The sequence below is a fragment of the Bombina bombina genome, chromosome 2 (assembly GCF_027579735.1).
Source record: "Bombina bombina isolate aBomBom1 chromosome 2, aBomBom1.pri, whole genome shotgun sequence".
Lineage (NCBI taxonomy): Eukaryota > Metazoa > Chordata > Amphibia > Anura > Bombinatoridae > Bombina > Bombina bombina.
The window spans coordinates 108,748,600-108,764,734 of NC_069500.1; the positions used below are offsets into that span (position 1 = coordinate 108,748,600).

Sequence of the window (16,135 nt, forward strand, 5' to 3'; positions counted from 1 at the left end):
GCTAATCTGTCTGCATCGGAACAACGTTCCAATGTAAACAAATTGAAATCAAGCGATCCTGCATACGATCGCGAGATTTCAATGATGGGATAGGGTCAGTGTGGCATCCCTACGACACTAGGCATGACCTCCAGGCCGCGATCCCATTCTGGAAGTGCGTTGGCTTCATTACAGCCAAAAGGCTAGGATGTTCCATGCCGTCTTAACAACGCTAAAGCCCAGCGCAGTTAGGATGGCATGGAACGTCCTAACGTCGGGAAGAGAATAAATCTCCTTTTTTCCAAGCCTTAAATTGTGACCTCTAGGCACAAACAATTTCTTTTGCCAACTTTGTATAGGAGTATTGAATATATTTATATAAAGTAATAACTTAACTTTCTCAAATTCCTTTTTTCTACAGAAAACAGAGCCAGTTTGGCTAACCTTTCCTCTGCAATGTCTTTTTTGGTCTCTAGAACTGCACTCCATACGCAAGGTGAGGTCATACCAGGGATTTATAAAGTGACAGAATTATTATTTCATTCTACACATTAATGCCTTTTAATACATGCTAGTATTGTATAAGTCTTAGAAGATGATCTTTAAAATCAGCAAGGGGGTGTGCCAATATCACTTAGGTCCAGGGAAGAACACAAATATAAATGTACCCATATAGTCAAAGGTTTCCTTATTCCATTTGTAGGTGTTTGGTAGTGACAATTGCTAGCAACCCCTCTAATTATGACAGTAAAACGCTGTCCCTCATACTGCATGGTTCCTAAAACTAATACTAAAATGTTTTAGCATTTCCCTAATACTCATTGGCTGAAAAGGGCAATTGCAACTATTCTACTGGCAGAGAGACATTCTGCAAGTGTGACACCAACACATTTGTTAATTTAGGACATAAACATTACGGGGTTTTTTTTATACACTTTTAAATACTCTCTTTTCTATGAAAGAAAATGCGGACTACAAGGTCCCTTTAAGCAAACATTTCTAAACATACAAAAATATAACATTTATAGCAAACTGATAAAGGTAAAACCCAAGTAATTTTAAAACTGTTAGAACTCATCTCCTAGAGCTCGGGCAGTCATTTCTCAGGGAATATGACACGTAACTAACCATAAGTGACTTTTATTAATTAGTGTATCACGAGGCTCTATAGCCTTTATCCCAGAATGCTTTAGTTTTACATTAGTTCTTTCTCCTTACTGTGCACAGGCACTAAGAGCAGCTCGGACAGATCTGGGTATGCTCGGTCCTCCTGCAGCTGCCGGTCCATGATCCTCCCCGCACCCTCCAGAGCTTCCTGCATGGCTGCAGCCGGTGCTCCGGGGATGGCACTGGGCATGGTTCCTCCTGTTACAAGCTAGAACCTCACTCCGCAGCCCAAGCACAGTTCAAAACACGCGAACCGCGCAAAACGTGTAGATGGTACGCAAAGCGGCGGAATGACGTCATGCCTATTGCTTCCGCAACTTGGGGAAGCTTAGGACTCAGCTGTCATGGAGCTAGTCGCACGTTGACACGTGATGACGCTACAGAGCTCTGTCACAATTTTATTCAGCCATTTTGTATTGTGGCAAAAGGGTAAAAAAACTTATGTTTTAAATATAAACCTGATAGTTGCCTCTGTCTTTCTGTTTGTGTTTTCACACAATGTATTTAACATTCCAAAACAATGTTCATTAAATACAAAATCGCGTGCAGTATATGTGCAGTGTAATTTGTACCTTGCTGCACATTGTAGCCCAGCCAGGAAGTGATACTGAGGGGCGTGAACCAACGTGGGGCTCCTGTTTTGATCTGCAGTGCTGTAGTGGAAAGTGAGTCTGAGGCACAGAACAGTTGCTGCACATTGCATTTTGGCCCCAAACTGTAAGTAATGACAAATATTGCATGTTTACCTCACAATGTAGGTAATGATAAGTGCTTGATACTGTATTTTATTATGACAATGTAAGTAATAGTACTGGATACTGCATTGTATCCTCATACTGTAGGTAATGATAAGTTCTTGATACTGCATTGTATACTCATACTGTGTAGGTAATAAGTGCTTCATACTGCATTGTATCCTCATACTGTAGGTAATGATAAGTGCTTGATACTGCATTGTATCCTCATACTGTAGGTAATGATAAGTGCTTGATACTGCATTGTATCTTCATACTGTAGGTAATGATAAGTGCTTGATACTGTATTGTATCCTCATACTGTAGGTAATGATAAGTGCTGGATACTGCATTGTATCCTCATACTGTAGGTAATGATTGCTTGATACTGCATTGTATCCTCATACTGTAAGTAATAAGTGCTTGCATTGTATCATCATACTGTAGGTAATAGGTGCTGAATACTGCATTGTATCCTCATACTGTAGTTAATAAGTGCTGGATACTGCATTGTATCCTCATACTGTAAGTAATAAGTGCTTGCATTGTATCATCATACTGTAGGTAATGATAAGTGCTGAATACTGCATTGTATGCTCATATGTAGGTAATAAGTGATGGATACTGTATTGTATCCTCATACTTCAGGTAATGATAAGTGCTGGATACTGCATTGTATCCTCATACTCTAGGTAATAAGTGCTTGATACTGCATTGTATCATCATACTGTAGGTAATGATAAGTGCTGAATACTGCATTGTATACTCATATGTAGGTAATAAGTGATGGATACTGTATTGTATCCTCATACTGCAGGTAATAAGTGCTGGATACTGCATTGTATCCTTATACTGTAGGTAATAAATGCTGGATACTACATTGTATCCTCATACTGTAGGTAATGATAAGTGCTGGATACTGCATTGTATCATCACACTGCAGGTAATAAGTGCTTGATACAGTATTGTATCCTCATACCTCAGGTAATAAGTGCTGGATACTGCATTGTATCCTTATACTGTAGGTAATAAATGCTGGATACTACATTGTATCCTCATACTGTAGGTAATGATAAGTGCTGGATACTGCATTGTATCATCACACTGCAGGTAATAAGTGCTTGATACTGCATTGTATCCTCATACTGCAGGTAATAAGTGCTTGATACTGCATTGTATCTTCATACTGCAGGTAATAAGTGCTTGATACTGCATTGTATCTTCATACTGCAGGTAATAAGTGCTTGATACTGCATTGTATCTTCATACTGCAGGTAATAAGTGCTTGATACTGCATTGTGTCATCATACTGTAGGTAATAAGTGCTTGATACTGCATTGTATCATCATACTGTAGGTAATGATAAGTGCTGAATACTGCATTGTATCCTCATATGTAGGTAATAAGTGATGGATACTGTATTGTATCCTCATACTGTAGGTAATGATAAGTGCTGAATACTGCATTGTATCCTCATATGTAGGTAATAAGTGATGGATACTGCATTGTATCCTCATACTGCAGGTAATAAGTGCTTAATACTGCATTGTATCCTCATACTGTTGGTAATGATAAGTGCTGGATACTGCATTGTATCCTCATACTCTAGGTAATAAGTGCTTGATACTGCATTGTATCCTCATACTCTAATGATAAGTGCTGGATACTGCATTGTATCATCATACTCTAGGTAATGATAAGTGCTTGATACTGCATTGTATCCTCATACTCTAGGTAATAAGTGCTTGATACTGCATTGTATCATCATACTGTAGGTAATAAGTGCTTGATACTGCATTGTATCATCATACTGTAGGTAATAAGTGCTTGATAATGCATTGTATCCTCATACTGTAGGTAATGATAAGTGCTGGATACTGCATTGTATCCTCATACTGTAGGTAATGATAAGTGCTGGATACTGCATTGTACTACATTGTATCCTTACTGAAGGTAATGATAATTGCTTGATGCTACATTGTATCCTCATACTGTAGGCAATGTCAAGCAAAGAAAATGTAATTGACGTTTCGGGGATGTATTCTCCCCTTCATATATACACACACATCCCCATTCAAAAGTTGGGACTATATGGAAATACAAAAAAAATGCTATATTGAAAACACATTATTAACACATTATTTGACGTTTTACTTTGTGAATTTAATGTATTTTTGAAAATATACAATCATTTCAAATCTGATGACTGCAACACGCTCCAAAAAAGTTTGGACAGGGTCAATTTAGGACTAATAGAGATGTGACAAGTTGAAATAAGAAGGCGATGTGAAAAAGTTGAGGCAATCGTGTAATCAAAAAAGGCCTAGTCCTTCAAGAGCAAGGATGGGTCGAGGCTTGCCAATCTGCCCACAGATGCGTCAGCGAATAATCCAACACTTTATGACAACATTCCCCAAAGATAAATCAGTAGGATTTTGGGCATTTCACCTTCTACAGTGCTCAATATAATTAAAAGATTCAAGGAATCCGGTCAAATCTTGGTGCGTAAAGGGCAAGGCCGAAAACCACTTCTAAATGCGCGTGATCTCCAATCCTTCAGGCGTCACTGTCTCAAAAACCGTCATGAGTTTGTAATGGATATCCTGACATGGGCTCTGGAATACTTTGGTAAACCTTTGTCTGTCAACACCATTCGTCGCTGCATCCACAGATGCAAGTTAAGGCTTTACTATGCAAAGCAGCAGACATACATCAACATTGTCCAGAAGCGCAGCTGACTACTCTGGGCTTCCTCTCATCTGAGATACACAGTAGCACAGTGGAATCGTGTTTTTTGGTCCAATGAGTCAACATTTCAAATAGTTTTTAGAAAAAGCAGCCGTTGTGTTCTCCGGGCCAAAGAGGAAAAGGACCATCCAAGCTGTTATCAGCGTCAGGTCCAAAAGCCAGCGTCTGTCATGGTATGGGGGTGTGTCAGTGCACATGGCATGGATAACTTGCACATCTTTGAAGGCACCATTAATGCAGAAAGATATGTATACATTTTGGAGCAACATATGCTGCCATCCAGACGCCGTCTTTTCCAGGGACTACCCTACATTTTCCAGCAGGACAACACCAAACCAAATTCTGTCCGGATTACAAGCGCATGGTTGCGTAAGCAGAGAGTGCTCGTGCTGGCATGGTGTACCTGCACTCCTGACCTGTCTTCGATTGAGAATGTGTGGCGCATTATGAAGCGCAAAATAAGGCAACAAAGGCTCCGTACAGTTGCGCAGCTAAAGACATGCATAATGGATGAATATGGGAAAATTCTGCTTGCCCCTGTTTTTATCAGTATTTTAAAAAAACTGTCACTTTCTCATTAAACTTTACATTCACTTTAACAAACTGCTTTCTTCAGTGCCCAAACACTTAATAAGTGTTACTAAAAGAAAAGGTGATGTTACACAGTGGTAAACAATGGGCTGTGCCAACTTTTTTTTGTTTGTTGTGTTGCAGTCATCCGATTTGAAATGAGTGTATATTTTCAAAAGTAGATTAAATTCACAAAGTAAAACATCAAATAATAGAGGGTGAATTGAATTTTTAAATTACTCCCGGCTACTTTATAACCCCCCCGGCTAGTTTTTCGTGGAGAACACTGCCTAGTGTATACATGCTCAGTAGCTAATATGCACAAATTTCACAGCTTTATTGATGTTTTAACCTAGTATGATTTTTTATATTTGTTAATAACTATTGCTAATTTGTGCCTCTACTGTCATATTTGTGGCTATTTTTTTTTACTTTGTGACCTTTATTTAAGGCCAGTGGGCTAACATTTTTTCAAGGTATATTGTTTACATAGATGATCGCTAATTATAGCATGATAATGAAGTTTGCTTGTAATTTGTGCTCAGCTGATACAGCCTTGGATTCCTGGCTCTCATAGTGCTTTTGTGTCTACCAATTTAGATATAATTGCAGCTTAGCATGTATACCACATACATGCTGCTGAAAGTGAGTCTATGTTAATCTGAAACTCTCTGGATCCATCAAAATGATAAAACTTGTCCCCATAAAAGAGTGGCACATATTTTATTGTGCTTTACCACATATAAAGTTCCCCTTCCCATTCATTAACCAATTGTAACCATAGTCACCCATGGTTATGGATGATTATGTATTAGATAGCCTGTACAGTAACATTTGTTGACTACATAGATATCCATCAACTATTAAGCAAATAGCTCATGGATTTGAGTTATTTGTCTGTATTAAAAAAAACAACAACTGCATTTTAATGTTTAATACTTATAATACTATGTTGGATATAGCATAATGTGCCTCATTGGCTGTGCATGAGGGCTCCAACATAATATTGATAGTATTAGGTATGATCAGTTTCAAATAAAAATCTATTGTTGTGATATATTTCCTTTAAAAAAACATATACAGTGTTCCCCTTGACACAAATGTATGCAATAGTTTTCAAGAAACGTAAGATATGCTCTCATTTGCACATCTTTATGCAGAATCCCCTGCCACACTTTTCTGAGGTCTTCTCTGTAGAGATGTACAAATGTACTGTGCAATGATTTATTTTGTGTCACTATACTCACAATGGGAAGGGTCTGTCTTTTCATCTTTTTACTCACTATAGTGTATTTGGAGACTAGAAAAAAATGTACATAAAATCTTTGCCTTTACTGCCTATATGTTTATACATGTCTAGTGTATTGTTAGTTGTTTTTGCTATTTAGTAATCGCGTGTACATATTTTGTTTTTTCTTTTCTTTTCTAGATTTCATTATGGATGGCCAGGAGGACTCTGATATATCTGCAACCATGGGCTTTTCTGGATTTGGTTAGTTATCCCTATGCACTCTCATTTCCTTTTTGTTACAGAAACCCACCTGAGCTGTGTGCGTATCAATCTATTAATTGTTTAGGGGATCTTACGAACTTCTTAACGATATTGCCACACTTACATATTAGTATAGTACAGTGATTTCTTGTGTGTGGCTATTTCCATTCCATAGGAAACCGCCATCATAGATGTAAATAAATAAATTTGGTATTTTTAAAGGAACTTAAAAGCGCAACTAAAAAAAAATGCTCTTATACTATCTTATTGCACTTTTGCTTGCATATAACTATGCATAATAAAGGGACAGTCAAGTCCCCAAAAAACTTTCATGATTTAAATAGGGCATGTCATTTTAAACAACTTTCCAATTTACTTTTATCACCAATTTTGCTTTGTTCTCTTGGTATTCTTAGTTGAAAGCTAAACTTAGGAGGTTCATATGCTAATTTCTTAGACTTTGAAGGCGGCCTGTAAGCTGAATGCATTTTGACCACTAGAGGGTGTTCGTTCATGTGTTTCATATAGATAACATTGAGCTCATGCACGTGAATTTGCAGAGGAGTGAGCACTGATTGGCTAAAATGTAAGTCTGTCAAAAGAACTGAAATAAGGGGGCAGTCTGCAGATGCTTAGATACAAGGTAATTACAGAGGTAAAAAGGGTGTTATTATAATTGTGTTGGTTATGCAAAACTGGGGAATGGGTAATTAAGGGATTAGCTATATTTTTAAACAACGACAATTCTGGTGTTGATTGTCCCTTTAACCCTATAAAAGAGTAAATACATAGTTAAATTCAGCTCCAGAACAGCAATACTCTACTGGGAGCTAGCTGAACACATTTTGAGCCAATGACAATGCGTGTAGCCACCAATCACCAGATAGCTTCCAATAGTATATTCCTGCTTCGGTGTCTAGCTAGGTATACTTTTCAACCAAGAATTCCAGGAGCACAAAGTTAATTTGATAATATAATTAAATTGAAAAGTCTCTTTGGTAAGCCAATGAGGAGAAGCATATGTGTGTAGCCACCAATCACCACCCATCCCAATTGCTGCTTCTTAGACTACCTAGGTATGCTTTTCAACAAATGATACCAAGAGGACAAAGTCATAATAAATGTAAATTGATAAGGCTCTTAAAATTGCATACTCTATCTTTACCATGAAAGATTAATTTTGACTTTAAAGGGACAGTCAACACCAGAATTTTTGTTGTTTAAAAAGAAAGATAATTCCTTTATTACCCATTCCCCAGTTTTGCATAACCAACACAGTTATAATAATAAATGTTTTACCTCTGTAATTACCTTGTACCTAAGCTTCTGCTGACTGCCCCCTTATTTCAGTTCTTTTGACAGACTTGTATTTTAGCCAATCAGTGCTCACTCCTAGGTCACTTCACGTGCATGAGCACAATGTTATCTATATGAAACACATGAACTAATGCCCTCTAATGGTCAAAATGCATTCATATTAGAGGCAAGCTTCAAGGTCTAAGAAATTAGCATATGAACCTCCTAGTTTTAGCTTTCAACTAAGAATACCAAGAGAATTGGTGATAAAAGTAAATTAGGAAGTTGTTTAAAATAACATGCCCTATTTAAATCATGAAAGTTTTTTTGGGACTTGACTGTCCCTTTAATGAGAGGCTCAATATAATTATATGAGTGACTTTTAAATTGTGAAACTTGGTGACCACAATGTCTTGTTACAGCCCAAATTAACAAACTGAGTTAAAACATCTTTACATTCATATTTCTTTGAAACTTATTCAAAACATTTTTGCATAACATTTTTGTAAAGACGTTTGAATTGATCCTGAAACTAATGGATGTGAATGATTGTGAACAATCATTCCTAAGGACAGATTTCTTACTATTTGACAAGGACAATGCCCACTACTCGACTGATCAGTTAAATACTTCATAAGCATACAAATATATATATTTTTTAATACTTATATATTACTTAAAAACAAAATGTATCACATTTTAAAATGCACTATTTTAGATGCATAACATTTAAAAACATGACTTTAATTTTATTACAAGACCAGAGACTCATATTTTGCATTCTCTCTCTTTACTACTTAAATGCAGTTTTTTAAAGTATACATAAAAATACAATAAACTGTCAAAATTTTGAAAATGAGACAGTAAAACAAATAACATATCAGTGACCAATGAAATTAGAGAACTGATTAAACTAAAACCACATAGCCAATCAGGTTACTAATGAATCCTATAAACTGTCCAATATACAGTAAGACATCCTCTTTCTTTTACTGCTGCAGTAAAGATAAGTATTGTTTTTGTCAAGTGTTAATAAATAACCTTTTCTTGCTTTATTCATATACTTCTTTTGTACATTATAATATCCTTTTTATAACCTTTTTTTTTTTTTTTTTTTTTTTTTATTAAATTTATTTGTAGTCCGTTTTAGCTTTAGGACTTTTTCGTTGGTTAACAAATTTTTTCCCAAATTGTTTTTATTTTCTCACATTGCGTTTTAATTGTGCTCCTTACTTTGTTCGCTTGTGTATTATTTCCCTGTTACCTCCGGTTTGCTTGTATCCCGTCTCTGTTGCGCTACTCCGCACTGTCCCGACGTCCATCTTGTGATTGTCGGTCTCAGTGCGCATGCGCCGGTCTCCTTCTCCTCATTGCGCAGTGTAGTTTTCACTTTCCCGCCCTCAAAAGCCGTCGCCTTTCGTTTGCAATTTTGTTGCAACCTTCATCATTACGTGTCAGCAACTTTACTCCTCAATTTAGTTGCTGGCACTTTGTCTCCATCTTTTGGTCATTTCTGTAATTGTTAAAAGTTTAATTATATAAATTATTCACTTTTATTTCACTTTCTTGGGGTCAATTCTGTTATAATACATTAGATCATACATTACTAAGTTATTTATTGTAAATTTATTATTTAGATTTATTCTATAGTTTATAATATTATATTATATTCAATAATTTTATTATATTTTATGGTATTATATATTTATTATCACTATGTCTCAATCATCTGATTTGAACCTCTCACTTAATGCTGAGGGCGTTCAAAAGATGATTGACAATTCAATGAATTCAATGTTAGAAAAAATAACCATTTTAATTGATAAATCCTCAAAAAAGGATTTAAAAAGAAAAAGAATTATATCCAGTGGTATTAAAACCAGTAAGAAGTTAATTAAAAAATCACGCCAACTTGTTGCTGATTCTGCCGTTCCTCGCAGGAAAGGAAGAAAAACACCTGCTATTTCCTCTACTCCCAAGAGGTCACTAATGGGAGAGGCTTTGGCCAATGATGATAATTGTGAAATTTGTTCAGATACAGAAATTAATTCAGATTCATCTCTGAATTCAATTCAATCTGAGGATGATTTATCTCATTCCTCATCCGAAAATTCTTTGGCCTCTCCAAAGATTAAAAAATTCAAAAAATCACTTAAAAAATCTAAACATTTGGAGTCTAAAAAAGTGGAATTTTTTGATTGCCTAGGTAATCCTAGGTTTAATGCGGATGATTTACATCACCCTAGATCTGCAGAATGGTGCCCCTCATCTGATATTGCAGACTTTATTGATTACCAACTTCGCCAACCTTTAAAAAGAGATTCTAGAAATAAAATGAGGGCTGAATGTCCTAGACCAATTCTTCCCAATAATACAAATATTACCCCTGAAGTAGATCCAAAGATTTTAAAATTTATAGGGTCCCCAGGTTTCAAATTAAAGAAAGGTATGGACAGGGCCTGGAAAATTTGTCAAGATAAAATGCTTGACACAATTGGTCCTTTAGCAAAACTTTTTGATTTATCGGAACAAGCTGTTTATGATAATACTCTTTTAGACCCAGTCATCGTTAGAGAATGGCTTCAGAGAATGCTCTCATTTTTAGGGAACGCCAATTCTGCGATATACACTGAACGCAGACGTAATATCCTTAGAAGAATTGACCCCAAGGTTTGCGATTTCGCAATTAACGAAATTCATTCTGATACAAATGGCCTTTTGTTTGGAGACACTTTTATAAAAGAGTTAAATAGTTACGTAAATACGTTCTCCAATCTTAATAAAGTGAGAACATCAATGAAAAAGATCTTTCACCAGGATCGTTTTTCTGAGCAGGCTGGGAAAGGTAGAGGCCGCTTTCCCGGCCGTGCTTCATTCCCAAACAGGTCTCAATTTGCCTTTCAACAATTTCACAATCAGAGACAATTTCAGAATCCAGTCTCCTCAGGCTTCTTTCCATCTAGAGGAAGATTCTGGAACCCAAGAATTCAACGTTCGAGACAAAGATCCCGCACACCTCAAGGTAAATCTTCTTTTTCTTCCTCCTCAGGTTTCTTCCCAAAACATAATAGGAGGCAGATTATCTCTTTTCACACACAATTGGAACATGATAACTTCAGATCAATGGGTTCTTCAAACTGTTTCAGGTCTTTTTATAGATTTTATTTCTCCTCCATTTCAAAATTCCATTCCCCTTCCAATAAAGTTTTCTGTTTCAGACAGAAGTTTGGTTCAAAACGAAATTTCAAACCTTTTATTAAAACAAGCAATAGAACAAGTTTTAAATCCTCAAAATTGCTTTATCAGCAATCTTTTTCTCGTAAAAAAGAAAAATGGCCTTTTTCGTCCAGTTATAAATCTAAGATCTCTAAACGCCTTCGTTGTTTATCAACATTTCAAAATGGAAGGTATTCATCTTCTCAGAGATTGCCTTTTAGACAACGATTTTCTAGTCAGATTAGATCTGACAGATGCTTTTCTGACAGTTCCGGTAACTCAAGAACACAGGAAATTTCTAACTTTTGTTTGGGAAGAAAAGTATTGGAGTTTCACTTGCATGCCCTTCGGTCTATCTTCAGCCCCTTGGATTTTTACCAAAATAATGAAACCTATAATTACTTGGCTTCGTCTTCGAGGTGTTCGACTCATCATCTATTTAGACGATATCCTGATTATGAATCAGAACTCTGTCACGTTAAAGTCTCAACTCCAACTTACTACTTTCATTTTAGAAAATTTAGGTTTCTTGATCAACAAAGAGAAATCTGTTCTTCTTCCAACCAAATCTCTAACCTTTTTAGGTTTCAAAATAGACACTTCCAAAGCTACTTTAAGTCTTCCCAGAGAAAAAATTGTGAATATCAAGAAAGAGATTTCAAGAACTCTTTCTTTACCATTGGTTCCCATCAGGACGATAGCCAGAATAGTTGGGTTACTTTCATCCTCTATTCAGGCTATTTTCCCTGCTCCTCTTCATTACAGAGAACTTCAACGTTTAAAAATTTTTCATCTCCAAAAAGGTCTATCATATTCCCACCAAATCCCTCTTTCTTCAGAAGCCAAAGAGGAACTTTCATGGTGGCTATCCCATATAGAAGCTTGGAACGGGAGAGCCATTTTCGGAAAATCTCCAGATCTTATCATAGAATCCGATGCCAGTCGCTCGGGTTGGGGCGCTCGTTGTGGTCCCTCAATCACAGGAGGAAAATGGTCTTCAGAAGAAAAGCGTTTTCACATCAATTGCTTAGAACTTTTGGCAGGCTCTTTTGCAGTCAAGAGTTTTGTCAAAAGTTCTTCTCCTGTGTCCATTTTACTCAGAATGGACAATATTTCTGCAGTTCGCTATTTGAATCGCCTCGGTGGTACAAAATCGAGAGATTTGTCAATTATTACGAAAGAATTCATTCACCTTTGCTTGGACAGAAATATTTCTGTAAAAGCAGAATACATTCCAGGTTTATCCAATGTAGCAGCGGATTGGGGATCTCGATACCTGACAGATTCCAGCGATTGGAAACTTCATCATCAAGTTTTTCATTCGCTTCAATCTCTCAGAGGTCCCTTTTCGATGGATCTCTTCGCTTCGAGACTGAATAATCAGATTTGCCCTTATTTCAGTTGGCGCCCAGATCCGGAAGCATTGGCAATCGATGCATTTCTCCACCCATGGCCTCTCCAGACAGCTTATGCTTTTCCCCCATTCTCCATGATTCAGAGAACCATATCAGTAGTCCGTCGGGATCTTCTCTCAATTCTCCTAATCACTCCCCTTTGGCCATCTCAACCCTGGTACCCATCTCTTCTAGAATTATCTGTCAACCATCCTGTTCTTCTTCCGGTTTTTCCGCTTCTCTTGTCAGATCCAGAAGGTCATCCTCACGAACTTATTCTTCAAGGATCTCTTCGTCTCATAGCATGGTCAATTTCGGGCAATCTTCATTTCCCCAAGGTTTATCACAACAAGCTCAGGAACTCCTCGCAGACTCATTGGCCCCCGGGACCAAAAAATGCTATTTTTCCGCATGGTCCAGATGGTCTGGCTGGTGCGTGGAAAGAAGTTTGGATCCCCTTTCAGCGGATATAATTTACATCATTAATTTCCTAACATCACTTTTTGATTCAGGTTTAGCTTACAGAACCATCAACGTTTCTAGATCTGCCATTTCGGCTAAACATTCTTTTATAAATAATTTTCCTGTAGGACAACATCCTTTAATTTGTAAATTAATGAAAGCAATCAAACTCAAAAGACCTCCGACTCCTAAATATTCTTCTTTTTGGGATGTTGATCTTATTTTTTCTCTTTTTAAATCTTGGCCTTCTAATGAATTTTTATCATTGAAACAACTTACCACTAAATTGGCTACCCTTTTATGTTTAATTTCTTTTCGTAGAGTTTCTGATGTTAGAGCTTTAGATTTTAATTCTAAACGTTTTACACCTGAAGGCGTTACTTTCTTCATATCTAAAAGAACTAAATCTTTTTCAACCTCAATTTTCTATCCTTACTTACCTTCTGAACCTCTTCTCTGTGTGGTTATATGTCTCAAAGAGTATGAACGCAGAACTTCTTCTTTTCGTATTCCTACTTCTAATCAACTTTTGTTATCTTTTATTCCTCCTCATTATCCTGTATCCTCTACTTCTATAGCCAGGTGGGTTAAATGGGTTATGAGTGAAGCAGGTATTGATGTTTCTTTTTCCGCTCACTCTGTTAGAGGATCAGCCGCTTCTAAAGCATTTTTGAAAGCTGCCACCCTTCAACAAATCTTGGATGCAGCTGACTGGTCTTCTGATTCTATTTTTAAACAATTTTACTTTAAACCCATTGAACACGCCTCGCTTAATTTATTTTGTTAGTTGCTTTAAACTAGCAAAATATGAGTCTCTGGTCTTGTAATAAAATTCGGATTATCCTAAGTTATGAAGGTATAATCTAGATTTTATTAAAGACACAGAGACGAGTATTTTCCCTCCTCTGATTATATTATTATATGGTTTTGTTCCCACCCTTATTTGTTTTATCATATTATTAACATATCTTGTATATTTATTTCAGTTACCAATCAACTATAAAGATATTATCCTAAGTGGTTTTGCTCCATCTCATCTCTGTGAAGAGACGAAACTTCAAGAAAGTTTTCCTCATCCTATACAGTCTTCAAGAGGATTTTCATTCTTTCCTGATAAGATGGAGCTTTCTTCACGGATGATTCTTCAATTCAAAGTTCTTCTCTTCATGGTCGTCTGCTGTCTTCTCGTCTGGAACTACTTCTTCATTATGGACTTTTTGTTTCCTTCTACAGTTACAAAGAAAGAGGATGTCTTACTGTATATTGGACAGTTTAGGATTCATTAGTAACCTTATTGGCTATGTGGTTTTAGTTTAATCAGTTCTCTAATTTCATTGGTCACTGATATGTTATTTGTTTTACTGTCTCATTTTCAAAATTTTGACAGTTTATTGTATTTTTATGTATACTTTAAAAAACTGCATTTAAGTAGTAAAGAGAGAGAATGCAAAATACTCGTCTCTGTGTCTTTAATAAAATCTAGATTATACCTTCATAACTTAGGATAATCCGAATTTCCTTATAATTAAACATTTATTTTGTATGCATATCGTTTGTAGTGTCTAATTGTTGATACATACTAAAAATATGACTGACGCTTTTAAATACCGCTTCCATTTAAGACATATATATATTTTCAGTATTGTTTTATATTGCTTTTTTTATTATCTGTTTGTTGATTATGCAGCTCTGCTGTATTAAATGGCCCTTTTTGATGTATTCTCAGGGAAAAAAGCACGGACGTTTGACTTGGAAGCAATGTTTGAGCAGACACGTAGAACAGCTGTAGAGAGGAGCAAAAAATCTTTGGGTAAGCACATGATTAAATAGAGTTTATCATTTTTCTTATACGAATAGAAATAAAGCATATTGTCCTTTGTATGACAAGTTGGTACCAATATATGATCAATGATGCTGATTATAAAAGATGTGTATCTTCCTATTAAACCCAGCTGTGTAACTAGCGCTGCTGATTGGAGCACCAGCACTTTCTGCTGAAGACTAGTAGTTCTCTCTGGCTCCTTAGCAGCACTTTGTCTATGTGTTTAACCTCTAAAATTACATGCCCTGATGAATGAGAACATGTCATTTTTTTTCACTATAATGATTAATGACCCTTTAATTGTTTTGTAAATCTTCATCTGTAGCTGTGTCCCTTGTATTTCTGTGTCTTTTTTTTAGTTCTGATTATCTTACATTTCTATCTCTGTCCCATCATAACCTCCTCTATAACTCCATGCCTAAAGAGACGTTCTAGTGTAAAAATAAAATGCTCTGTTCCTTTGGTGCATTTTTTTGAGCAAATTCCTTTATTTTACTACTAGACGATAAGCCTGCCCAGAGTGCAATCTATTTAAAAAAAAACTACAAACCTCAAAGCTAAAATTACACAAAATAAAAAATGTAAAATTACAGAAAAACAAAGCTATCCAAAATAAAAAAATTAAACCTAAACTAATACCCCTGATAAAAAATCCCCCCTAAAAATAAAAACACCCCCTAATCCAGGGGTGTCCAAACTTTGCTCTCCAGAGGTTTTGGAACTACATTTCCGATGATGCTCAGCCAGCATTTTATCTAGCTGAGCATCATGGGAAATGTAGTTCCAAAACCTCTGGAGAGCAAAGTTTGGACACCCCTGCCCTAATCTAATACTAAACTACCAATAACCCTTAAAAGGGCTTTTGTAGGGCATTGCCCTAAGTTAAAGGGACACTGAACCCACATTTTTTCTTTCGTGATTCAGATAGAGCATAACATATTTTAATCAACTTTCTAATTTACTCCTATTATCAATTTTTCTTCATTGTCTTGGTATCTTTTTTGAAATGCAAGAATGTAAGTTAAAATGCCGGCCCATTTTTGGTGAACAACCTGGGTTGTTTTTGCTGATTGGTGGATAAATTCATCCACCAATTAAAAAGTGCTGTCCAGAGTACTGAACCAAAAAAGCCTAGATGCCTTCTTTTTCAAATAAAGATAGCAAGAGAACGTAGAAAAATTGATAATAGGAGTAAATTAGAAAGTTGCTTAAAATTGCATATTCTATCTGAATCCCAAAAGAAAAAAATTGGGTT

The 16,135-nt window shown here is 36.2% G+C and overlaps 2 protein-coding genes across 2 annotated transcripts in view; one reads left to right on the forward strand and one right to left on the reverse strand.

The window, feature by feature from the left end:
- The window catches only part of NUP155 (nucleoporin 155), a 211,061-nt gene extending 209,635 nt beyond the window's left edge, over window positions 1–1,426 (reverse strand). The window contains exon 1 of the mRNA XM_053701216.1: window positions 1,198–1,426. Coding sequence (XP_053557191.1) covers window positions 1,198–1,336 — 139 coding nt within the window. The 5' untranslated portion in view covers window positions 1,337–1,426. The remainder of the gene's footprint in view (window positions 1–1,197) is intronic.
- A 295-nt stretch (window positions 1,427–1,721) lies between these two features.
- WDR70 (WD repeat domain 70) overlaps window positions 1,722–16,135 on the forward strand; it is an 811,922-nt gene continuing 797,508 nt past the window's right edge. Inside the window, 3 exon segments of the mRNA XM_053701217.1 lie at window positions 1,722–1,863; window positions 6,628–6,690; window positions 14,785–14,868. Coding sequence (XP_053557192.1) covers window positions 6,636–6,690; window positions 14,785–14,868 — 139 coding nt within the window. The 5' untranslated portion in view covers window positions 1,722–1,863; window positions 6,628–6,635.